The sequence below is a fragment of the Telmatherina bonti genome, assembly GCF_933228915.1.
Source record: "Telmatherina bonti genome assembly, chromosome: 6".
NCBI lineage: Eukaryota > Metazoa > Chordata > Actinopteri > Atheriniformes > Telmatherinidae > Telmatherina > Telmatherina bonti.
The window spans coordinates 41,182,097-41,208,587 of NC_136624.1; the positions used below are offsets into that span (position 1 = coordinate 41,182,097).

General features: G+C 45.5%; 1 protein-coding gene across 1 annotated transcript; it reads left to right on the forward strand.

The window, feature by feature from the left end:
* Nucleotides 1-253: 253 nt before the first annotated feature.
* trpc4apa (transient receptor potential cation channel, subfamily C, member 4 associated protein a) lies at nt 254-25,999 on the forward strand. Its single transcript, XM_079241497.1, has 18 exons — nt 254-386; nt 2,718-2,846; nt 2,922-3,038; nt 3,139-3,196; nt 3,291-3,346; nt 3,427-3,555; nt 4,816-5,017; nt 5,083-5,268; nt 5,341-5,483; nt 14,068-14,199; nt 14,292-14,350; nt 14,438-14,623; nt 14,714-14,804; nt 14,889-15,029; nt 15,717-15,828; nt 24,044-24,156; nt 24,239-24,445; nt 25,289-25,999. Exons 1-18 carry the CDS (start codon nt 270-272, stop codon nt 25,424-25,426), a joined length of 2,316 nt encoding a protein of 771 aa, XP_079097623.1. The 5' UTR covers nt 254-269; the 3' UTR covers nt 25,427-25,999.
* The last annotated feature ends 492 nt before the right edge of the window (nt 26,000-26,491 follow it).

The window sequence follows — 26,491 nt, forward strand, 5'->3', positions numbered from 1 at the left end:
CACCAATTACAAAAATAATATTGATTGCCAATAGTACAGTAAAACGATGTAATCGTAGTTTTTATATTATTGGAATCCAATGGGATCTGCTAGTTATAATAAATTATATTTACAATAATTTATTCATCCATCTGTGTTTGTAAGCGATCACGTTGAAGTGTAAACCCACCGGGAGCTGCAGGGTCTACTTTCTGCCAGCAGGTGCCGCTTCACTCCCTGCGGTAACCCTCCGCTTCCTGCTGCAGCTGTCGGTTCAGGAAGAAGCCGTGATGGCGACGCCTCTGGGCCCCACTGCCAGAGGAAAAACAAGAAATCCCAGCAACAATATAGTCACAAGCTTCATGGCCAGTAAAGTTACTGGGAAGGGTTTCAGTCGTGGAACACAGGTAAGAGAAATGGCCGGACTTTGTGAGCGGGGAGCGGGGAGCTGCGCTCCGGTCCGAGCCGGAGGATGGAGCCTCTGTCCGGGGAGCAGAACAGAATCCAGCCGGAGCTTTACAAGTTGGGCTGGACGTTACTGGCGTTACTGGGAGGCGTTTCGGAACCACAGACGTGTTAAACCTTCTTATTGGGAAGCGAAATGAGCTAATAGTGAAGCTAACTGATGTTCTCATGAAATCAGGAAGAAAGATTCAGATCTATTGTTGTTAGCTCCCAGTTAGCTTAGCATTAGCTTCCCGTTAGCGTAGCATTAGCTCCCCGTTAGCTTAGCATTAAATGCCAGGTTTAGCGGAGTACAAGTTAAGACATCTCGGCTGTTATTTTCCATTCGGATATTGCTGTGTCAGTGTAATTAGAGTTTAATGTCTAAAGTGCTGAAATCTACTAACTAACGGCTGTAGCAACATATGCTAATGTTAGCACACGGACTAGCCTCTTCTCGCTAGTTTAGTTTAGTTTAGCTTAGCTTAACTTAGTTTAGCAATCTAGTTTAGCCAGGTGAAGAGCTCAGCTGATTGCGTAACGACATTCAAACCACAACAACTCTGCAGCTGCTTGGACTACTGGACATTTCTTCTGGACTACTGGACATTTCTTCTGGACTACTGGACAGTTCTTCTGGACTATTGGGCATGTCTTCTGGACTATTGGACATGTCTTACGGACTATTGGGCATGTCTAATGGACTATTGGGCATGTCTAATGGACTATTGGACATGTCTAATGGACTATTGGACATGTCTTACGGACTATTGGGCATGTCTTACGGACTATTGGGCATGTCTTACGGACTATTGGGCATGTCTTACGGACTATTGGGCATGTCTTACGGACTATTGGACATGTCTTACGGACTATTGGGCATGTAATGGACTATTGGGCATGTCTTACGGACTATTGGGCATGTCTTACGGACTATTGGGCATGTCTTACGGACTATTGGACATGTCTTACGGACTATTGGACATGTCTTACGGACTATTGGACATGTCTTACGGACTATTGGACATGTCTCTTACGGACTATTGGACATGTCTTACGGACTATTGGGCATGTCTTACGGACTATTGGACATGTCTTACGGACTATTGGACATGTCTCTTACGGACTATTGGACATGTCTTACGGACTATTGGGCATGTCTTACGGACTATTGGGCATGTCTTACGGACTATTGGGCATGTCTTACGGACTATTGGACATGTGTCTTACGGACTATTGGGCATGTCTTACGGACTATTGGGCATGTCTTACGGACTATTGGGCATGTCTTACGGACTATTGGGCATGTCTTACGGACTATTGGGCATGTCTTACGGACTATTGGGCATGTCTTACGGACTATTGGGCATGTCTTACGGACTATTGGGCATGTCTTACGGACTATTGGGCATGTCTTACGGACTATTGGACATGTCTAATGGACTAATAGGCATGTCTTATGGACTATTGGGCATGTCTTACGGACTATTGGGCATGTCTTACGGACTATTGGGCATGTCTTACGGACTATTGGGCATGTCTCTTACGGACTATTGGGCATGTCTCTTACGGACTATTGGACATGTCTTACGGACTATTGGACATGTCTTACGGACTATTGGGCATGTTTTAGTTTAACTTTTGTGGCTTTAAGAGGACATGTGTTGAACTGTCTCTGGAGACGTCAGAACTATGTCCTACTTTTCCTGCGGATCCGTTGCCAGTGGTGACGACAACACGTAGACTTGATGTTAAACTAAAAGCTGTGAGATTTTCCGGATGTTTCCTGACGTCCCAGTGAGGACGTGTAGAGCAGAACGAAGACAGAAGCGGTCTCCTGTGGAGAAAGATGAAGTGATCTGAGCGTAAATGCAGCCTGATTGGAGGGTTTCTCTTGTGAGAGATGTGAAGCGAGGAGCTGGCATCCGTCTATATAAACTGTTGCAGTGGGACCATCCGTTTGTCAGAAAGTCCAGGAATAACCCGGCTCCTCTGCTGGAGTCTGAATCACAACATAAGTTTCATCTAAATAAGTTTCCTGCTGCATCCATGGGATAAAAATCAGCTGGATTGTTTGGAGCAGCATCTAGTCATGACCAGAGTTCCTGGAGGTCGCAGCGATCCCACGTAAAAGTTCAGTTTTCTGGTTGGACTTGTAAAGTTTAGCTCTGTGGTTCAGGCGGTCGTCCCGTGGTGTTAAACATGCAGTATCTGCAGTCTGCTTCTTGTCCGTGTGAAATGTGTGAGATGTTCCATGTTCCTGAGGTCAGTGGCAGCTCATGTTGCTGTTTCAGCTCCCCGCAGGCCTCCTCCAGGAGCGAGATAAGCGTGCCAAGTGGCATGGCATCCCCGTAATGCTGCAGAAGCTCTATGAGAGCAGCCATCCCAACAGCGACCTCTCGCATGCACACGGCTTTGTGAAGGTAAGCGCACAGCGCCGGTGCTTTCCGCCGCTTCGGGGGTTTCTCTGGATGACCTGGTGTGTGATGCTCTGTCAGGTGTTATCGTCGCAGCTGTCCATGGAGGCCATGTCCTTCGTCACAGAGGACAGGAAGACTGCTCAGGAATCCACCTTCCCCAACACCTACACCTTTGACCTGTTTGGTGGAGTTGATGTGAGTGTGAGGGGGATGTAGTTCTGGGAGGCTGGGGGCGCTGCTGCATGGCGTACTGCAGGTAATAAAACCACTAACTTTTATGTCTTCCTGTGTGAAGCTGCTCGTGGAGATCCTGATGAGACCCACACTGACTCTGCAGAAGAAGAAGCCTCACAGTACGTAGGAACCTCTGGTCTGATGGAAGCTGAAAAGCCTTTTAGACGGAGCAGATCTCCTCGCCGCGACATAACCTGTGTGTTCCTGTTGCAGTGAATGATGACCTGGTGAAGGACTGCCTCAGTGTTCTGTACAACTGCTGCATCTGTGTACGTATCCCACAGCAGGCTGTTGGGGCTCCATGGAAAGGATCCGCATGATAAATGATGACAAAATGTTTTGATTGTAGACGGAGGGGGTAACGAAGAGCCTGGCTGCGAGGGAGGACTTTGTTCTGTTCCTCTTCACCCTGATGACAAACAAGAAGACCTTCCTGCAGACTGCAACCCTCATCGAAGATATTCTGGGAGTTAAAAAGGTCAGACTTTCCTGCTTCTGAACGGCGCTTCAAGCCAATCCAGTTAATATTTCTTGTAAAATGGTTTTATATTCAGTGCTGTTTCTATTCAGAGACAAATGTGACCCTTTGATATGGAATCGGTTCCGTTTAACAGCTTCATCTGCATTTTCAGTGTGTTTGACTTTCTGTTTGCTGCTCAACGCATTGATGAGATTTTACAGCATGATGGATGTCTGAGTCCAGTTCCTGCCGTTCCAGCAAGGTGCTGTATGTATGTATGTTGCGCAGGGACGGGAACCAACCTGCAGGGTGTTTGAGCAGGGAAACAACAGAACCCTGTAGGACAGGAGAGTGTTTTCTGGGTAAACACGTGAAGCTGGATGCAGTCTTAACTTGTGATCCTGGGAAAGGTTCAGCTGACTGACACTGCCAATGTCAGCTGCTGTGGAGCAGGCTCACTATGACATGTCGCTTCTACATAGATTCATGACAGATAATTATCTGCAGTTAGCGCTCTAAAGCACTTGATGGAAGATTTGCTTGTAATAATCTGAAACAAATTTACTGGATCAAAAAAACATTTGTTAAATGTTGAGTTTCTAACAGAATGCAGGTAAGAGTGAATCAGCATGAAGCCAATGTGAGGGTTAGCCCCACCTGGTGGCGCGCTAACTGAACTACGGAGCACTGCTCTGCTGCCTCGCTGCTCAAGTCATCGCCGCTACGGAAGCCACGGAGAGTCAAAAAGCTGAAAATCATCATCTAGCAGGAGTCCCATCGGGTGGTGAAGTTCAGAACAATGCATAATTCTGATTCGTTATAGACGCTGATCAGTTACAAACATGTATCTGGTAGCTAAAGCTAACAGCTAATGTCCTGGTGTGACCAGGGGGGGCATCACCCCCTCCCAACTGAAATGAATAATGAAACAAGAGGAAAAACTGTGTGAAATGTGTGTGAAAGCAGCGCATGGTGTCCTGCTGGGAGGACTTGTATAGCTGCAGGCTAACAGATTAGCATGTTGAACAGGAAATGATGCGACTCAGACAGGAAGCAGCTGCTGGACGACCTGCCCTGTTTCTAACACAACACCAACATAAACTTCTCTGTTAGACTGAACTCACCTGTCCAGCAGGAACCTGAAGTCCTCCATCTGCTGAACGCTACACCATCTCCACCTTCCTTTCTCCTGGTTATTTCTGCGTCCTTCAGGCGGATATCGTGGGGAAACGGTTCTGGTCGCCTTGGTCCAACTGATCTCGTGTTTGTGTTGTTCAGGAGATGATCCAGCTGGACGGCATCCCCAACCTGTCTGGTCTGGTCCAAAGCTTCGACCAGCAGCAGTTGGCCAACTTCTGTCGCATTCTGTCCGTCACCATCTCAGAACCGGATGTGGGAAATGATGACAAGCACACTCTGCTCGCCAAAAATGCCCAGCAGAAACGCCACGCCTGCCCGTCCCGGGCTGAACTTAACCAGGGTGGGTAGCCTGAGTTGTGGTGAGCTCAGACTGGCAACGGGAAGCTCATGTGCCTTTTCCTGCAGTGACCCTGCTGAACATCCCCGGCTTCATCGAGCGGCTGTGTAAGCTGGCCACCAGGAAGGTGTCGGAGGCCACCGGAGCCAACTTCCTGCAGGAGCTGGAGGACTGGTACACATGGCTGGACAACGCGCTGGTGCTGGACGCCCTCATGCAGATGGCGACCGAGGAGGCCGAGCAGAGCAGCACAGGTGCGTCATGGACGCTCGTCCTGCAGCTTCGCATCGATCGCTGAGGTCATTCTGACTTTTTCATCCTTGCAGAGTCGTCCGATGAGAGTTCTTTGGCCAGCAGCCCCCTGAGACACCGCCTGCCGCAGTCCATGAAGATCGTCCATGAGATCATGTACAAAGTGGAGGTTCTGTATGTGCTGTGTGTCCTCCTCATGGGCCGGCAGAGGAATCAGGTACTGGTCCCAGTCTGCAGCCCAACCCTCGTCAGGTTCAGAGCTGGTCTGGTCCCAGTCTGGTCCCAGTCTGGTCCCAGTCTGGTCCCAGTCTGGACCCAGTCTGGACCCAGTCTGGACCCAGTCTGGACCCAGTGTGGTCCCAGTGTGGTCCCAGTGTGGTCCCAGTGTGGTCCCAGTGTGGTCCCAGTCTGGACCCAGTCTGGACCCAGTCTGGACCCAGTCTGGACCCAGTCTGGACCCAGTGTGGTCCCAGTGTGGTCCCAGTGTGGTCCCAGTGTGGTCCCAGTCTGGACCCAGTCTGGACCCAGTCTGGTCCCAGTGTGGTCCCAGTCTGGTCCCAGTATGGTCCCAGTCTGGACCCAGTGTGGTCCCAGTCTGCAGCCCAACCCTCGTCAGGTTCAGAGCTGGTCTGGTCCCAGTCTGGTCCCAGTCTGGACCCAGTCTGGTCCCAGTCTGGACCCAGTCTGGTCCCAGTCTGGACCCAGTCTGGACCCAGTCTGGACCCAGTCTGGACCCAGTGTGGTCCCAGTGTGGTCCCAGTGTGGTCCCAGTGTGGTCCCAGTCTGGACCCAGTGTGGTCCCAGTGTGGTCCCAGTGTGGTCCCAGTGTGGTCCCAGTGTGGTCCCAGTGTGGTCCCAGTGTGGTCCCAGTCTGGACCCAGTGTGGACCCAGTGTGGTCCCAGTCTGCAGCCCAACCCTCGTCAGGTTCAGAGCTGGTCTGGTCCCAGTCTGGTCCCAGTCTGGTCCCAGTCTGGTCCCAGTCTGGACCCAGTGTGGTCCCAGTGTGGTCCCAGTCTGGTCCCAGTCTGGACCCAGTGTGGACCCAGTGTGGACCCAGTGTGGTCCCAGTGTGGTCCCAGTGTGGACCCAGTGTGGACCCAGTGTGGTCCCAGTCTGGACCCAGTGTGGTCCCAGTGTGGTCCCAGTGTGGTCCCAGTCTGGTCCCAGTGTGGTCCCAGTCTGGTCCCAGTGTGGTCCCAGTGTGGACCCAGTGTGGTCCCAGTCTGGTCCCAGTCTGGTCCCAGTCTGGTCCCAGTGTGGACCCAGTGTGGACCCAGTGTGGTCCCAGTGTGGTCCCAGTGTGGTCCCAGTGTGGACCCAGTGTGGTCCCAGTGTGGACCCAGTGTGGTCCCAGTGTGGTCCCAGTGTGGTCCCAGTGTGGTCCCAGTCTGGACCCAGTGTGGTCCCAGTGTGGTCCCAGTCTGGTCCCAGTGTGGTCCCAGTGTGGTCCCAGTGTGGTCCCAGTGTGGACCCAGTCTGGACCCAGTCTGGACCCAGTGTGGTCCCAGTCTGCAGCCCAACCCTCGTCAGGTTCAGAGCTGGTCTGGACCCAGTGTGGTCCCAGTGTGGTCCCAGTGTGGTCCCAGTGTGGACCCAGTGTGGTCCCAGTGTGGTCCCAGTGTGGACCCAGTGTGGACCCAGTGTGGACCCAGTGTGGTCCCAGTGTGGACCCAGTGTGGACCCAGTGTGGACCCAGTGTGGTCCCAGTGTGGTCCCAGTGTGGACCCAGTGTGGACCCAGTGTGGTCCCAGTGTGGTCCCAGTGTGGACCCAGTGTGGACCCAGTGTGGACCCAGTCTGGACCCAGTCTGGTCCCAGTGTGGTCCCAGTGTGGTCCCAGTGTGGTCCCAGTGTGGTCCCAGTGTGGACCCAGTCTGGTCCCAGTCTGGACCCAGTGTGGACCCAGTCTGGTCCCAGTGTGGTCCCAGTGTGGTCCCAGTCTGCAGCCCAACCCTCGTCAGGTTCAGAGCTGGTCTGGTCCCAGTCTGGACCCAGTCTGGACCCAGTCTGGACCCAGTCTGGACCCAGTCTGGACCCAGTCTGGTCCCAGTCTGGTCCCAGTCTGGTCCCAGTCTGGTCCCAGTCTGGTCCCAGTTAAAGGTCTGATGGAGTTTTGCAACAATCTCACGTTTCCACCGTAAAGCTAGTAGCTAGCATAGATGCTAGCATTAGCTGCGTTAGCCACACAGCGACTCATTCTAAAAAAAACTAGTAAACCCCCCCCCCCCCCCCAAGGATGCCAGTCTGAGCTCAGAGTGCTTATTTACATGAAGCAGTGAAAGACTAAACTAAAATGTGTCTTATATTATAGCAGCTTGTAGCTTCATGTCTGGTTGTGCAGATTAAAAGAAGCAGCATCTATTAACAGGTAAATATTTTAACATCTGTCAGATATCTGGAAGTATTGAAGCATCTTTATTCACACACAGGATCGCTGTACACCACGTCAGCTGTTCAGCTGTAACCTGCTGAGTAACCTTTGGATTGGTCAGGTTTAGGTTTTTGCTGAGTCGTCACAGACTGCAGATTTATCAGTAGTTAATGAGGAGTAGCTCCTCCCAAAAATCAGATTGAACCACGAAACTCTACAAATCCCCTCTCATTAGCTAAAGTTGTGACTTGAGGCGTTAAAAGAGCTTTATGAGACCCTGATCATCACGTTTTATTCTGATTTCTCAGAAGCTTCAGAAAGTCTCCAGGTGTCATCCTTTTATCTCCTCACTCCACCATTTCTGATTCAGACTTTCTGTCACGTTTACTTCCTCCTTTCTCCTTTTCACCCTCCTCTTTGTGCCCTCATGCCTTTTCATCGCCTCCCCCTTGTGTCTCCTGGATGTGAAGTGAATGATGGCTCTTAAGTCATTAGTAGTACGATATGATGTATGAGAGTGTGTCGCTGAGGCAGAAGGTGAGATGGAGAGCAGAGGGGAGGAGGCTTCCTGGCCCTCAGATCCAGAAGGTTAATGGCATCAGTGGGAGGGTGGCCCAGTTGGAACAGCAGCACAGTTTGCAATTCATCAGGTGCAGACATTGCTGTTGGCGCATGTTGTGTGTGTGTGTGTGTGTGTGTGTGTGTGTGTGCTTGCTAGGTGTATTTTTCTGTTTATTAAGGAGCTACACCTCCCCACCCCACCTCTCCTCCACCTAAAAAAAAGTTTTATTATTAATTCTATTTTTTTTCGGGGTTTTTCCGGCGGCCGTTCCCAGACATGCACGCATAGGAACTGAGCTCCGGCACTAGCCTTCGATTTCCCCCAGACTCGAGAATTAAATCCTGCAAAAATAGTGTTAACCCGCAGCAGTAATGAGTGGGGATAAAACTAAGAAAGCAAAATACGGACTACGAAACAATCCCGGCAGTGAAATGGAAAAAGAAGCGTCGGCTAACACAACGGAGCTAACATCAGAGCAACATGGCGACCACGCGGTTAGCCTAGATCTGATCCGAGGTGCCATGAGCGAGGTCATGACTGCTGAAATGGCCACTCTCCGAGCCGAGTTAAAGACTGACTTGCAAGATTTTCGCTCAGCATTTCATGAGGATATGAAAAGACAAATGGACGAGTTCACTAAAGAGGTACATCTAAAGCTGCAGGAGTCCGCTAAGCGAGTGGATCACGCTGAGGCACGCATGAAACAGAGCGAGGATAACATGGCGGAAACTGAGCGATGGGATATTGGAGTGAAGGATGCACTTATTCAGCTGATGCAAAACCAACATAAACTGCAAGAGAAGGTCTCCGAGATGGAGGGGCGTGCCAGGCGCAACAATATCCGGATCTACGGAGTGGCGGAGGACTCGGAGGGCACATCTATGATTGCCTTCATTGAAAATCTGATTAAAAGAGAATTTGAGAACGACCTGGGCCAGGATTATAATCTCGGCATTGAACGCGCCCACCGGGCGTTAGGTTTGAAGCCCCCCCTCGGTCTATAGTCGTCTACTTCCTCCGCTTCACCGTGAAAGAAGCAGTGCTTCGCGCTGCATGGAAGAGGCCAATACACAACAACAAGCAAGTGTACTTCGATCATGACTATGCATTGGATGTGCAGAAGAGAAGAAAAGAATACATCCCTATCAAAAGAGCACTGAAGGCTAAGGGGATACGTTTCCAGACCCCACTCAGCAAGATGTGCGTTTTCTTTGACTCTGGAAGCATCCTCTACAATAGTGCCACTCAAGCTGCGGATGACCTGCAGAAAAGAGGCATCGCCGTGGACCGGATCACCGTCGCGAAGACCAGCACCGCACAGGCCGTGACTGAGGAGGCGCTGAAGCAACTCCTGCCGTGGGAGACGCAGACTACACACCGCGAGAATTTCCACAAAAGTGTCCGAGAGAGGTTGAATCAGTTCCGCAGGACACCAGAAGATTCAACAGAAGATTCCTAAATACTGAACTGAAGAACCATACTGCGGTGAGAAATTTCCAGAACTATTCACACCTCAGTTATAATGACGTAACCCGTTTTAATTCATTATCGTTAACGGGCTCGTGCCTCTATTCTCAGATTGGAGGTCTCCAATTTTTTGTATCCCTGTTTACCCATTTTTCTTTTTTATTTTCTTTTTCCTTTCTGACATTTACCCAAACGAGGGGCCCCACCTTGTGGCCTGCCCCCTCACCTTCGTAGGACAATATTGCATCCTCCGTAGTGGAAACCCAGTTCTGTGTTCTATTGTTTTTTTGTTCAATGAGTTCATGTTTTAATGTTGTTATTTTGAGGTCAGGGATGACATTTAGGTCTCAATTGTTTACTTATGTCTTTTAAGAAATATAACGTACTGTCATTAAATGTTAATAGGTTAAATAATCCTATTAAAAGGAGCAAATTGGTTGTAAAAATGAAAAAAGAAAAAGTAGATATAGCATACTGGCAGGAAACTCATCTGTCTAACATGGAACACGACAAACTAAAAAGAATGGGGTTCAAAAATACTTATTACTCGTCTCATAGAAGTGGAAAAAAACGAGGAGTGGCTATCTTAATTTCAAACAGTCAAATTTGAATTCATATCTGAATTAAGGGATAATGAAGGTAGATTTATACTAGTGAAATGTAAAATTGACCAAAAAGATGCTACGTTGTTGAACGTGTACGCACCACCTGGGAGCAGTATGGGTTTCTACAAAAAGGTGTTTAAACTCATTATCACAGAATCTCATGGGTGTTTGATTTGTGCAGGAGATTTTAATCTGTTATTAAATCCACAACTAGATACTACAAATACAGGAAGAAAGCGTACTCCTATAGAAAAACGTGTAAACAAAATGCTTTTAGACTTAGGCCTTATGGATGTGTGGAGGTCTGTGCATGGATCAGTCCCAGGATTCACATTTTATTCTGCACGCCACTCCCTCCACTCAAGGATAGATTATATTTTAATGTATAAAACTGATCTAAACAGAATAAAAGAATGCAGACTTGGTCAAAGAGACTTCTCTGATCATTCTGGAATTTACTTAAGCCTTCATTTGGATGCCAGACATAGAAACATGTTATGGAAATTAAACACTGGTATGCTAAATGATCCAGCGTTTATACAGACAATGACAACAGAATTAAGCCTGTATCTACAGGACAACAACAATGGGGAGACAAACTCTAGCATTGTATGGGATGCAGCTAAAGCTGTTCTTCGCGGGAAAATAATTGCTAAATCTGCCAGGCTTAAAAAACAAAAAACTTTAGAAATGTCCCAATTGCAGGAAAGACTGAAACTTTTGGAGGAAAGGTACCTGAAAGAAAAAAGTTCCACAGTGGAACTTCAAATGAGACAGATTAAACAAGAAATAGATAGAATATTAGGTGAAGCAGTTGAAAAAAATATATGGTACGTGAAGCAGAGATATTACGAGGTGGGGCCTAAAACATCTAAACTCCTAGCATGGAAGCTCAGAAAACAACGAGCTGAAAATTCAATTCATAAAATAAAAGACCCTGAAAGCCGTAAGATTGTAACTGACCCAGATAGTATTCAAAAATCATTTGAGACATATTATAAAACTTTATATAGTCAACCTGTTTTGGCTGACAAAAATATAATAAAAACCTTTTTGGATTCTTTGGACCTTCCCTCACTCGGCAGAGATGCAAATAATAAATTAATGTCATTAATAACACGTCAAGAAATTGATAAAGCCATTTCAAGTCTCAAACCGAGTAAATCTCCTGGTACGGACGGGTTCCCACCTGAATGGTACAAGAAAATGAGAGAGGGCCAAATACCCCAACTCGAGACCAGTTTTAATTATATTTTGAAAGGTGGCTCTGTACCCCCATCTTGGAAAGAGGCCTTCATATCTGTGATTCCAAAAGAGGGAAAAGATAAAACTGACTGTAAGTCATATCGACCAATAAGTGTTCTAAACACTGATTACAAATTGTACACAACTATTCTGGTGAGACGAATGGACACAGTGGTGCCCTCACTGATTGATGAAGACCAAACAGGTTTTCTAAAAAACAGACAAACCCAGGACAATATTAGGAGAACTCTCCACATTATTGAACAGTTTCAAAACAGAAAATTAAATGCTATGGTTCTTAGTCTTGACGCTGAAAAAGCTTTTGATTCGGTCCGGTGGGACTTTCTATATTTAGCAATGGAAAGATTTGGATTCTGCAGTGATTTTATAAAATGTATCAGGTGCTTTACACCTCCCCCAGTGCTAGAATCAAAATAAACGGAAGCCTATCCAATCCCAAACAGCTACAGCGCGGGTGTAGACAAGGGTGCCCTGGAAGCCCAAACTTATTTAATTTATTTATAGAACCTTTAGCACAAGCGATACGCCAGGAGACCCTATTAAAAGGTATTCAAATAGGTGGGAAGGAATACAAAGTCTGTTTATACGCAGACGATGTACTGATTACCATTACAGATCCCAGCTCTGGTTTACCAGTCCTAATGAAAATGTTACAATTATATGGTTCATATTCTGGGTATTCCCTTAACATTCATAAAACGCAGATCATGACATTTCATTTTCATCCTGAACAGGAGTTAGCGTCGAAGTATAATTTTAACTGGTACTCTGATTAAATAAAATATTTGGGTGTGTGTTTACCTAAAGATTTGTCACAACTATATGATAAGAACTATAACCCTGCTACTAAAAAAATGATCAGTGACCTCGACAGCTGGAGCCTGCTTCCCCTTGACATTGGCAACAGAATACAGGCAGTCAAGATGAACATACTTCCTAAACTATTATACCTTTTTTTGTCTTTGCCAATACCCATCTCTGATAAACAGTTTAGGGAATGGAATAAACACATTTCAAGGTTTGTTTGGCTTAAAAAGAGACCAAGAGTCAAATTTTGCACATTGCAGTTGCCGAGGGAAAGAGAGGGGCAGGCCCTACCCTCTTTACGAGACTATTATGTATCATCACAGTTAAGGCCACTGGTCTGTTGGTGTAACCCATCTTATGATGCGAAATGGAAGGTAATTGAGTGGTCTCTATCTAATGTGCCAATTCAGTCAAGATTAGGCCATATTACTGCTGAAAGTGGAAACTATTTGACAACCAGCCAATGGATTAATTTGACACTTAAAATTTGGAAGTCAGAGGTAAAAAAATTGAAACTCCAGGAGGAGGTTAAAATTCTTAGATGGCCAGCATACGATCCTGACTTCTTACCTGCTTTACAAGATACCAGATTTAAACATTGGACATTATATGGCCTAACTGCTGTTTGCACAATACACAAGAAAGCAAATCTGATGTCTTTTGATGCTTTATGTGAGTTGTACGGTTTGGAAAAACACGATTTTTTTAGATACTTACAGCTTCGCAATTATATTACTAAAAGAATACAGAATACCACTGTTGAAGAGTTTTCATTATTTGTTAACATCTTTATCAGTGCATATAAATCAGCAAGTCTCAGAAGTCTTATTAGTAAGCTATACCTTAATTTGATCATACTTAAAACAGATTCAACAACTTACATAAAGCAAAAATGGGAAAAAGAAATGCATACTGTAATTACAGAGGACATGTGGACGGGGGCTTGGGAGATTCAGTTTTCATCCACCAACTCCAACACTTGGAAGGTTTTTTGTTGGAAAACACTTATTTGCTTTTTTATTACACCTAAACAAAAATCTAAGTTTAGTATGGGCTCTGCACACTGTTGGAGGGAATGTGGCGAAACAGCAGCGGACCACGGGCATATATTTTGGTTATGTCCAGTTATTCAACCCTTCTGGGCAGAGGTGACAAATGTAATCTCCAAAGTGCTAGGTTATAACGTCAGCTGCTCTTTCACACTACTATACCTTGGATGTAGTCCAGATGAGCTGACTACAGATGATATGTATCTCCTCAAAACCCTGTCCACATCAGCAAAGAAGGCTATCACAAAATGCTGGCTAAAGAAACAGCCTCCTACAATGAGACTCTTTATTTCCATCGTTGAAAACATTAAAGTTATGGAACTCATGACTTATACTTTGCGCCTTCAACAAGACCTAGGAACAAGACGCTGGAGATAATGGCTGAACTATGACAGTACCTAAAACAAAAAAAAAGGGTTAATCTTATGTAAACATTTTTTTTTGTACATGCCAATTATTGTATTAGATACCCCTGACCTCTTCTGTGTTTTGTTTTTCATAAATGAAAATGTTTACAAATAAAACGTTACAAAAAAAAAAAATTCTATTTTTTTTCCGACATTCTTCCTTCGTTTCTTTCAGCCCTTCCTTTCCCTTCTCAGAGCGCTGCAGATAAACCAGTCGTCTTTGTTTCGCCGGTTTCTCCAGAGACTTTCTGCTTTGTGTCTTCTCAGGTTCACAAGATGCTGGCTGAGTTCCGGCTCATCCCGGGACTCAACAACCTGTTTGACAAGCTGATCTGGAGGAAGTACACAGCTTCACACCATGTCGTGCATGGTCAGAATGAGAACTGCGACTGCAGCCCGGTATGAACCTTTACTTCGGGTGGATTTCAAAGCGAATTGAAATGCTCTGATGTGATCCAACATCTAAACTATTGTTTACTTTTGTCACACAGGAAATATCCTTCAAAATCCAGTTTCTGCGGCTCCTTCAGAGTTTCAGTGATCACCATGAGTACGCATCCCTTTAACGGCGCTCATTTGCAATTGCGTGTCATGTGTGTCTCGTTTCCACTGTTGCTACATGCCGCCTGTCTTTCAGGAACAAGTATCTCCTCCTCAACGGCCAGGAGCTGAACGAGCTGAGTGCCATCTCCATGAAGGCTAACATCCCAGAGGTGGAAGCTCTGGTCAACACGGACAGAAGCCTGGTGTGTGATGGGAAGAAAGGCCTCCTCACACGCCTCCTCGCCGTCATGAAGAAGGAGCCTCCAGACTCGTCTTTCAGGTTGCCGTTAACGTCATGTTGTCTCATAAGAGCCAGCGTGGTGATACCAGTCGAAGCGCTCCGTCAGCTGACCGCGTGATGTGTGTTTAGGTTCTGGCAGGCGAGGGCGGTGGAAAGCTTTCTCAGGGGAGCCACATCATATGCCGACCAGATGTTCCTGCTGAAGAGAGGGCTGTTAGAGGTAAGGATTGTCTTCCCTTCCCATAACCGTGAAGATGATCCGGATTTCTCCTGGACCATGACTCTCTGCCTCCCGCCCCAACAGCACATCCTGTTCTGCATCATAGACAGCGGCTGCACATCTCGAGACGTTCTTCAGAGCTACTTCGATCTGCTCGGAGAGCTCATGAAGTTCAACATCGATGCCTTCAGAAGATTCAACAAATACGTCAACACTCCAGAGAAGGTATCGTCGCTGCTTGGCGCCTGTAGGACCAGGCAAGCTGACATGGGAAGGTTGTCGGGATAGGAGCTTAGCTTAAGGCGCCTCCACATTCCCACACTGAGCTGCTTCGCCATAAACGTCGCTGCCCGCAGACGTTAGCGTCCACCGGAGGGCGGCGCAAGATGCAGTGGACGCTGCTGGTCTCTGTGGCCAATCAGTGCAGCTCGACTTCAGTCCAGCAGGACCAGGACTGACCAGTGGATCTGGTGGTAGGGAACCAGTACCAGACAGGAGACCAATTCCAGTGGATCTGTCCTGGAGCCAGACTGATGTGGATCTAACTGGTTTACATCGTGGAACCCAGCAGGAGTCCTGCTGCAGGACGTGAACCGGCTCTGATCCCCGGCGAGCCGCATAGCGCAATTTTTGTCTAAAAGCTGTAAATCAGAATAAACGTCGCTGAACCAGACGGACTCCTCATGTAAATAAAACCTTTTTATCTCAAACGGAAATCTTTATTGACGTGACAGAGAAGTACGACACAAAGGTTGAAATAAAACTCAAAGATTCACAGATAATAATGAGTGTCTAACATCCAGAAAACATGTTTGGCGAGTCTGGATTCACTGAGCTGTCGGCGAGGAGAAGGTCGCTGACCTGCTGGGACTGACGTCACCCGTCCCGCCACTGACCGAGATTTGTGTTCAGTTTCAGGCCTTCCTGGTGCAGATCAACAGCTCGCTGGTGGACTCCAACATGCTGGTGCGCTGCATCGTCCTCTCTTTGGACCGCTTCGAGAGCCAGACTGAAGATGTGAAAGGTAAACAAGCTTCTTTCTTCAAGGTGTTTCACGTCTGTTCGGCAGACGTCACGTCTATGTTCGGCTCTTCGTGTTCTCTCGGCTACCGTGTCGGGGTCCGCTAGTGCGCCGGTTCTGGCCTCGCCCTCTGTGACGCCGGCCGACCAGCGGCACTTCGCAGCTTCGCTGAAATAACGGAGCTTTTTTCATAAACACAAACCGTGTTGCTGGAGTAACGTGACGCTGATCGTCCAGGAGGCTGAACGGCTTTTCACACGAGAAGCTGCTGGGGACTTCCGGTGACGCAAAAGCCATGATAGCGGCTCGAAACGTTTGCTCCCGACTGACCCACGCAGGAATCCCCCTTTCATTAGGAGACGATAATTTTGTATCTTTAAGATGCCGGGGTAGGAGACATTGGTCCCAGTAAGGGTCTGAGAAGCAGAAAAGGTCAAACAGAGAAGGTGCGGCGGCCGTGCAGGCTGAGCTGCCATCGTTAGCCTCCATCGGCGAGGTTATTAACGACTCCTTGGCTAAGTCCACGTCTGATTTGGAGAATAGACTTGCCCAGCAGTTCCAAAACTTACAAGACAAATTTTCAGAAGATGTCAAAAGACAACTTGGGGAAGTATGTGCCGAACTTCGCGAGATGGTGGAAGAAACTTCGGGGAAAATGGAGGCTACATCACAGCGACTCCAGGAAGCGGAGGAGCGCATTGATGGAGTGGAAACACTCGCTGTAGAGACAAGAGTATTTGTCTTTTTTGAAGAAGAAACGACTCGAGCTGCAGTCAAAAGTCACGGAGCTTGAAGGCTTCTCAAGGCGCAACATCAGAATTTACGATATAAAAGATGGAGCCGAGGGCACTTCCGTGCTCACTTACATTGAAAACTTTGAGAAACAAACTGGTAGAAGGTACTGGCCGGACAGAGTTGGGCATCGAAAGAGCGCACCGAGCCCTTAGCCCGAAACCAGCTGATCACGCACCCCCGCGCTCGATTGTGGTCAAATTCCTGAAAATTTCAACTAAGTAGAAGATTATCAGTGCTGCGTGGAGGAAGACGACCACTGTCGAAGGAAGAAGGGTGTTTTTTGACCACAACTATGCAACAGCCCTGATGGAAAGAAGAAGAAAATACTTGCCAGTTAAAAAGCTACTGAAAGAACGGGGAATACGATTGCACACACCCATGACACTGATGCGTGTCTTCCTGGATTCCGGGACAGAGACCTACGAGAGCGCTAACCAAGCTGCCGCGGAGCTACGTGCAAAAGGGTTTCCAATACCCCCAATGCCAAAGCCGAGAGATCCGATGCAACTAACCTTTTCCTGGGAGAAAGTGGCGGAGAAGAGGAGCAGCAGCCGAAGAGTTAGAGAAAAACTTTCCCAGTTTCACCATGGAGTATCTAATAATGACGCAGAGAATGCTACACACTCTCCGATGGAAACAACTGTGCTTTCACTCCATCCATGTATACCGGATAAAGGCAGTTAAGTTTTCTATTTTGTTTTTTTGTTTTCGTTATTGATATTCAGCTGACCTATAAGTCTTTTAGGAAAAGCCCCTAAACAAAGTCAAATGACAGAGTTAAGGATTTTGTGAAAATTACACTATTCCAAGCATTTTGATGAATGGAATAATCGACCATAATGGACCTTTTTTGATCTCATAAGGTTTAGACGTTCAGTCTGCATCATAGTATGAGAGTCACCATCAAAACATCCACTTTGAGGGGGCCTTGCCACCTAGTGGCCGATATATCCCCCTACCCATGAGGTCAAGTAGTAACCTCTTAAGTTGGAAGCCCTTTCTTTTTTCTTCTTTTTCTTTTACCAGTTTTTTCACAGTGTTCTTGTTCTACAACGTTTGTCTGTTGTTCTGGGGTTTAGAGAGTGTGCACTGAAAATGTTGCTTTCTTTATTTGATTATGCAGTATAAACAATACAAAGTTATTCCACTGAATGTTAATGGTTTAACTACCGTCATTAAAAGAAGTAAGCTGTTATAAAAAGCAGAAAAGGAAAAGCCCCAAATTATATTTTGGCAAGAAACGCATCTCAGTAACCAAGAGCATGAAAGCTAAGAAAAAAAAAAAAAGAAAAAAAAAAAAGGTTTTAGACATACTTATTATTCATCATCTAGATCAGGTCGTAAAAGGGGCGTAGCCATTATGATACCTAATTCTGTTCATTTTGAGATAGAAATAAAGGACCGAGAGGGCAAGTACATTATGGTGAAAGGAAAGATTGATGGCAAAGATTTAACCCTGCTACATGTTTACACACCGCCAGGTAGTAAAAAGGATTTCTTTAGGAGTGTATTTGACCTCATTACATGCCAGTCTACTGGCGTTATGATCTGTGCAGGTGATTTTAATATGATCTTGGATAACAAACTAGATACTACTAAACAAAAAAGAAAACTCACAAACACTGAGAAGTGGTTTAAGAGGAGAATTAAAGATTTGGGTGTATTGGATGTTTGGAAAGATCTACACAAACAAGAAAAACCGTACACATTTTACTCATACAGACATAATGTCTGTTCAAGAATAGATTACCTCATCATGTAAAACTCTGAAAGATATAGAATAAAGAAATGTGAAATTAACCAGAAACTTATCAGATCATTCAACAGTCCACCTAATAATGCATTTAGAAACTATCCATAAAACAACCTCATGGAGGCTTAATGTTAGTTTGTTGAATAACGATGCATTTAAACAGGAAATAAAAGATCACTTACAAATATATCTTGAAAATAATGATGATAGTGGCGTAAATCGAGCAATACTATGGGATGCTGCTAAAGCTGCAATACAAGGCCTTATATCAGCTCATGTCAAAAAAGTAAAACAGCAGAAATTATTAGATGCTCAAAAACGGCTTTTGCTACTTGAAAGGCAGCAGATTGAAACCAAAAACCCACAATTATTACTTCAAATGAGAATCCTTAAACAAGAAATTGACCAAATTTATAGCGAGGAAATTGAAAAAAAAACAACAGAAAAAATATCTGTAATGTATAAAAATTTGATGCAGGACATGTCGGATGATACTGCTCATATTAAACACCAGTGGGAACTTGAGATGAATGTAATTATTACAGAGGAGTCATGGCGAAGAATGTTTTCTCAGTGCCATAAAGGGATTAATAGCCAAAATTGGAGAGAACTTCACTGGAAAACAAAAACTTGCTTTTTTCGGACACCATTAAAGACTCATATATTTAAAAGTACTACCACAGATAAATGTTGGAGGAAATGTGGCACAGTCGGTGACCATACTCATATCTTCTGGGACTGCCCTAAAATTAAGACATTTTGGGAAAACATAAAGAAGATAATTGAGGATATTATAAGAACAGATCTACCATGGGATCCCCTTATGTTTGTCCTGGACATTTATCCCAGCGATACACTTACTGCGGATCAATGCTACATACTCCATATCCTGTTAAATGGTTGCAAGGAAGATGATTACATTAAACTGGCTAAAGCCCTGCCCACCCACTGTAGCCCAATGGACACAAAAACTACTACATGTTTATTGGATGGAATCTCTAACTGCCCAACTACAACTTAAAATGGACATTTTTTCAAGAAGATGGTCATGTGTATCAAAATTTCTTAATTGAAGTGCAAATGTATGTATGTAAATGTGTTTAGATGTGTATATTGTAGGAATACATATGAATATATGTATATATATTTTATTTTATTTTATTTTATTTATTTATTTATTTATTTTCTGCTATGCTTATACCTCCTTCCGGGATTTAAACAGACATATATCTTCAATATGAACCAATCTCAACACTGTTATTTGTTGTATTGTAAATTGCCTGTTATGTTCATGTTCTAAGGCAATAAAGTTCAAATGAGAATCCTTAAACAAGAAATTGACCAAATTTATAGCGAGGAAATTGAAAAAACACTTAGATTTACAAAACAGAAATATTACAGGGGGACTCTAAAGCCTCCAAAATTTTGGCATGGAAATTATGCAAGCAGCGGTCAGATACCTCCATCTATAAAATAAGAAACCCTGAAACAAAGAAGTTGGAATTTGAGCTTAAAAATATCCAAAAAATCTTTTGAAAAATATTACCAGAATTTAAAGTAATCTCCTCCAAAAAATCTAACAAATCGCCCGGACCAGATGGTCTTCCGGGTGAATGGTATAAATCAGTGAGAGTCACTGCTACCAATGTTGCTAAAAAGCTTTAATTATACCTTTAAAGACGGCTTCCTTCCCCATCCTGGAACAAAGCGTCTGTCTCAGTAATACCAAAAGAAGGAAAAGACTTGACAGAGTGTAGATCATACTGGCCAATCAGTGTCTTAAATCAAGATTATAAAATTTTTGCTGCTATTCTTGCCGAGCGAATGGAGGAAATTATGACTTTTTTAATTGATGATTAGACCGGGTTTGTCCAGGGAAGGCAGACCCAAGACAATATAAGAAGATCCTTACACACAATAGAGTACATTAAAACACAACCTAAAAGCTATTTTATTGAGTATGGATGCAGAGAAAGCTTTTGACTCTGTAAGCTGGGAGTTTCTTTATAAGGTTATGGCAAAATTTGGTTTTCAACAAAATTTTAATTGGAATATCAAAACATTGTACTCTGGCCCTACGGCTAGAATCAAAGTGAATGGGAGCCTGTCCAATCCCAATCGCCTTCAATGTGGTTGTCGCCAAGGCTGCCCTGCAAGCCCAAGTTTCTTCAATCTATTTATTGAGCCACTTGCACAAGGTATAAATTTAACAAAAGAAGAATCTGAGTTGTATACAGAAAATTACCAACAAATTAATTCACAAATTCGAGATGATTCAGACAGGTGGACTGCCCTCACCGTGGATATAGGTAATAGAATTGTGGTGATAAAAACTAATATCTTGCCTAGACTGAAATGAAATGAAATGAAAAATACTTTATTAATCCCCAAAGGGAATATTGTAGTATATAATAATAACAACTAGAGGAGGTCTTGTTCCGGAGGCTGATGGCTGCTGGCAGGAATGATCTTCTGTATGTTTCAGTCTTACATCGGACCTGAAGAAGCCTCTCACTGAACACACTTTGTTGTTTCATCACTGTGTTGTGGAGAGGGTGTGAAGAATCCTCCATCATCTTCATCAGCTTGTGCAGCATTCTTCTTTGGACAATCAGCTCCAGCGGCTCCAGAGTTACTCCAAGCACAGAAGCAGCTTTCTGGATCAGTTTGTTGATTCTCTTCAAGTCTCTGGTTCTGATGCTACTACCCCAGCAGATGCTGCAAAGCTGACTGCACTCTCCACAACAGACTTATAGAAGATATGCAACATCTTGGTGCAGACGTTAAACCATCTCAGCTTCCTTAAGAAGTACAGACTGGGATGTGTTCATGCAGCCATGTCTCGGTGAAGCACATAATACTGCAGTCTGTATTCTTTCTGAGACCGTGTTAGCATCTCGAGCTCGTCCGTTTTGTTAGCTAGCAATCTCACATTACTCATGACGACGGTCGGGAGAAATGGTTTAAATCTCCACCGCTTTCTCCTCTGTCTCACTCCCGCTCTGCATCCTCTTTTCTTTCTTTTCAACTCCATCGGGATTTGATGTGTTGTTTTGCTGATAATCCTGATCCAGTTGATCCTGATTGTAAACAAGTCTTTCATTGCCATGGAGGCTCATCATAACAAGCCTTGAAAGAACGAAAATATGCAAAAAAAAAAAATCCTCCTTGCAGCACACCCTCCGAACCGGCATGAAATCCTCAGAAAAACAGGCCTAATTTGAGGTAATATCTATGCAAGAAGACTTTGTACTTTAAAAAAATCAAGATAGCAAGTCAGAGCTGCTACAATCTGCTGCCAACAGACGACCCAATCTGGAATGGAATAGACTGCTGTTGAATGTCTAGAATAGACTTCTATTTATTTCAATCTTTACCCACCAAAATCCCTGATACCTAATTTAGGGAATGGGATAAAGCCATCTCCCGTTTTATTTGGAATGGTAAAGCACCAAGAATTAGATTTAAAACTTTACATTTACCAAAATCTGAAGGGGGGGATGGGTTTACCATGCCTTAGAGATTACTTTACAGCAGCACAGATAAGACCACTCATGCTGTGTTGTAATAATAACTATATTGCAAAATGGAAGGCCATAGAGTCGTCACTGTCAAATGAACCATTACAGAGTTTACTAGGTAATCCAGTGCAGGCAAAACATGATGATGTTCAGAATCGAATTGTCAGATTTTCTATAAATGTTTGGCTGGATTTAGTTAAACAACTCAAACTTCAAAAAGAAACTTGCTGTTTAATGTGGCCAGCATATGATCTGCACTTTGAACCAGCTGTGATGGACAACAGTTTTATCCAGTGGGAAAACAAGGTGTTACTACATTGTGTCTGTTAACGGACAACCTTAATTTTATAGATTTTAAAACCATGTCTGAAAAATGTCATCTTGAAAAACATGACTTTCATAAATACCTTCAGCTTTGTCTTTTCTTTGACAAAAACGTTAAAAGCCTACAGTTAGATAACTTATCTGGTATACAGATGTTTATAAAAGCCTACAAATCAAAACCAATCAAAAACATAATTGGTGAGGTATATTGGAACATAACAAAATTAAGAGGTAACTCCACCTTTTTTTTTATCAAGGAGAAGTGGGAAAAGGAATTAGCTGTGGAAAATAAGATCGGATGAATAGGAAATTATAATTAATAGTCTAATTACTGCAACCACTTCACAAATGTGGAGGGACTTCTCCTGGAAAACATTGTCAGATACTTAATAACCCCTAAATTAAAATCAAGACAGACTGGTCTACCAGCCGTATGCTGGCGAGATTGCGGGCACAGCCCGGCAGACCATACTCATGTTTTTTGGGGATGCCCTGTCCTTAACTCTTTTTGGGAAGGTGTACATCAGATGATTAAAAATGTCCTTTTGTTTTGACATAAAATTTACATGTGTATCTTCTATTTAGGAAACATAGATCAAAAGTTGTCCACAGCAAATAAAAATGGCAAAAAAGCCACTAAGCATTGGCTTAGCAAGGACCCATCTACTATAAAACAGTATATGTCCATTGTCAATAATATTTATAATATGGAACGCTTGACTTTTGACCAAGCGGCAACCATCGGCAGTTAAAAGTGAAGCCTATGTGAAAATGCATAAAACTGCAGTTCCCCCTTCATCCACTAGGGGCTGCAAAACAGAGCAAATCCCCATAGACTCCCATGTTAAAAAGACCAACTTCACAGCAGAAATAAACATGTTTACAGCAGAAATAATGTTTACAGCAGGAATAAACACGTTTACATCAGGAATAATCATGTTTACATCAGAAATAAACATGTTTACAGCAGGAATAAACACGTTTGCAGCAGAAATAAACACGTTTGCAGCAGAAATAAACACGTTTACAGCAGGAATAAACACGTTTGCAGCAGAAATAAACAGGTTTACAGCAGGAATAAACAGGTTTACAGCAGAAATAAACACGTTTACAGCAGGAATAAACACGTTTGCAGCAGGAATAAACACGTTTGCAGCAGGAATAAACACGTTTACAGCAGGAATAAATATTTGTATTTTCCGGGCAAGACGACACGCATGCCCCTGCCAAGATGGGGATGGTAGGAACCGCCCACCGAGCTTTAATTCAGCTCTTCAGAAACCTACGGATGACGTCACGGAAGCGCCTCCCATCTTTTTTATACAGTCTATGGTTTTGACTTGAGACTCCAAAAAGAAAAAGGTGATAGCCTTTGGGAAAAATGGGGAACATATGTAAGATATATGGGAAACCCTTATTATACCTTCTCTCTCTTTTTTTATTATTATATATATATATTTTTTTCTCATTCTGTTGTTGGGAGAGAACATGGTTTTGGTTTATCGTAGAAACAGAATTGGGGTGTTGTGGATAAATCAGAGATGACGGTTTTTCAGGTTTGAGTGGCCGTGACTCATTGTTAAACCAAGGATAGTTTAGACGAGTGTTACAATTTAAAATAAACAAAAAACCCCAGTTCGTTTATTTGTGTTCTTTTTGTATATTTTTTCTTTTGTAAAGTACCTTAATGCCTTCAATAAAAATAAAGTTTAAAAAAAAAAAGATGAGAATCTGCCTGTTCAGAGACGCAGCCGGAGTAGGATTAGGCGTTGACAAGGAGGTAAAGACATGGCAATCTTCTGATGACCTCCGTCTCCCCTCCCAGTGCTAGAAGTGCTGTCCGAGTGCTGCCTGTTGTCCTACGTTGCCAGAGTGGAGAACCGACTGTCCTTCCTCTTCCGACTCATCAACATCATCAACGTGCAGACCCTCACCCAGGTTTTTCCTCCTTCTGAACTTTCTGCAGCGACTCCCTGAGAACGTTTCACAGCCAGCTGGTTCCGCTTCCTTCTCCCCGCAGGAGAACGTCAGCTGCTTAAACACGAGTCTGGTGATTCTGATGCTGGCCAGAAGGAAGGCCAAGCTGCCCTTCTACCTCCACGCCCTGCGGGAGAAGGAGTACGCCGACAGGTACCCCGGCTGCCTGCTCAACAACTTCCACAACCTGCTGCGTTTCTGGCAGCGCCACTACCTCAACAAGGACAAGGACAGCACCTGCCTGGAGAACGTGAGTACTTCCTGCACCTGGTACTACGTAGTAGTACTACTTCCTGCACCTGGTACTACTTAGTAGTACTACTTCCTGCACCTGGTACTACTTAGTAGTACTACTTCCTGCACCTGGTACTACTTAGTAGTAGTAGTAGTAATTCCTGCACCTGGTACTACTTAGTAGTACTACTTCCTGCACCTGGTCCTACTTAGTAGTAGTAGTAGTAGTAGTAGTAGTAGTAGTAATTCCTGCACCTGGTACTACTTAGTAGTACTACTTCCTGCACCTGGTACTACTTAGTAGTACTACTTCCTGCACCTGGTACTACTTAGTAGTACTACTTCCTGCACCTGGTACTACTTAGTAGTAGTAGTAGTAATTCCTGCACCTGGTACTACTTAGTAGTAGTAGTAGTAATTCCTGCACCTGGTACTACTTAGTAGTACTACTTCCTGCACCTGGTCCTACTTAGTAGTAGTAGTAGTAGTAGTAATTCCTGCACCTGGTACTACTTAGTAGTAGTAGTAGTAGTAGTAGTAGTAATTCCTGCACCTGGTACTACTTGGTAGTACTACTTCCTGCACCTGGTACTACTTAGTAGTACTACTTCCTGCACCTGGTACTACTTAGTACTACTAATAATGATGATGATAATAATGATGATGAAGGTGATGATGATGATGATGATGAACGTGATGGTGATGATGATGATGATGAAAGTGATGATGAAGGTGGTGATGGTAATAATGATGATGATGATGAAGGTGGTGATGGTAATAATGATGATGATGATGAAGGTGATGATGGTAATGATGATGATGAAGGTGATGATAATGAAGGGCCTCCCTGCCTCCACAGAGCTCCTGCATCCCGTTCAGCTACTGGAAGGAGACGGTGTCGGTTCTGCTGGCCGCTGACCGGACCGCTCTGTGTGCTGTAGCCAGCTACATCGACGAGCCCTTCATGGACCTGGATGGAGACCAGCTGGACAATTGACCTCCAGTGTGGGGCGGGGGGGGAGGGCGAGACAGGACGCCTGGCGGCTGGGCTTGGGGGCGGGACAGGACGCCTGGCGGCTGGGCTTGGGGGCGGTACAGGACGCCTGGCGGCTGGGCTGGGGGGCGGGACAGGTGGAACGCCGCCCGCAGTCGGCGTTTAAATCCAGGCTAAGCCTTTTCTGGACGGACATCTGTTTGATTCTACACCGCATCAGTCTGAGAAAAGGTGGTTTAGGTCTGGACCGGAGCAGGAACCGGAGCAGGACCAGTCCCAGTCGCAGGCTGCCAGGAGTCCCCAGCTTCACTACCTATCCTGCAGGGGGGGTGTCTGCAGGAGCTCCTCTCTGAAGCGTGTTTTCATTGCAGCTTTGTGGGTATTTACCAGGTGGCGATCCCTGATTGGTTCTTTCTGGTGGCGCTCTGCACCTGGAGGCGGGACCGGCGACAAACATGGAGTCTGTCTTCATGTGCTTGGGCTTCAGAAGCTTTACCCGGGGACTGGCTGGAGCTTCACCCGGGGACTGGCTGGAGCTTCACCCGGGGACTGGCTGGAGCTTCACCCGGGGACTGGCTGGAGCTTCACCCGGGGACTGGCTGGAGCTTCACCCGGGGACTGGCTGGAGCTTCACCCGGGGACTGGCTGGAGCTTCACCCGGGGACTGGCGGAGCTTCACCCGGGGACTGGCTGAAGCTTCACCCGGGGACTGGCTGGAGCTTCACCCGGGGACTGGCTGGAGCTTCACCCGGGGACTGGCTGGAGCTTCACCCGGGGACTGGCTGGAGCTTCACCCGGGGACTGGCTGGAGCTTCACCCGGGGACTGGCGGAAGCTTCACCCGGGGACTGGCGGAGCTTCACCCGGGGACTGGCGGAGCTTCACCCGGGGACTGGCTGGAGCTTCACCCGGGGACTGGCTGGAGCTTCACCCGGGGACTGGCTGGAGCTTCACCCGGGGACTGGCTGGAGCTTCACCCGGGGACTGGCTGGAGCTTCACCCGGGGACTGGCTGGAGCTTCACCCGGGGACTGGCTGGAGCTTCACCCGGGGACTGGCTGGAGCTTCAC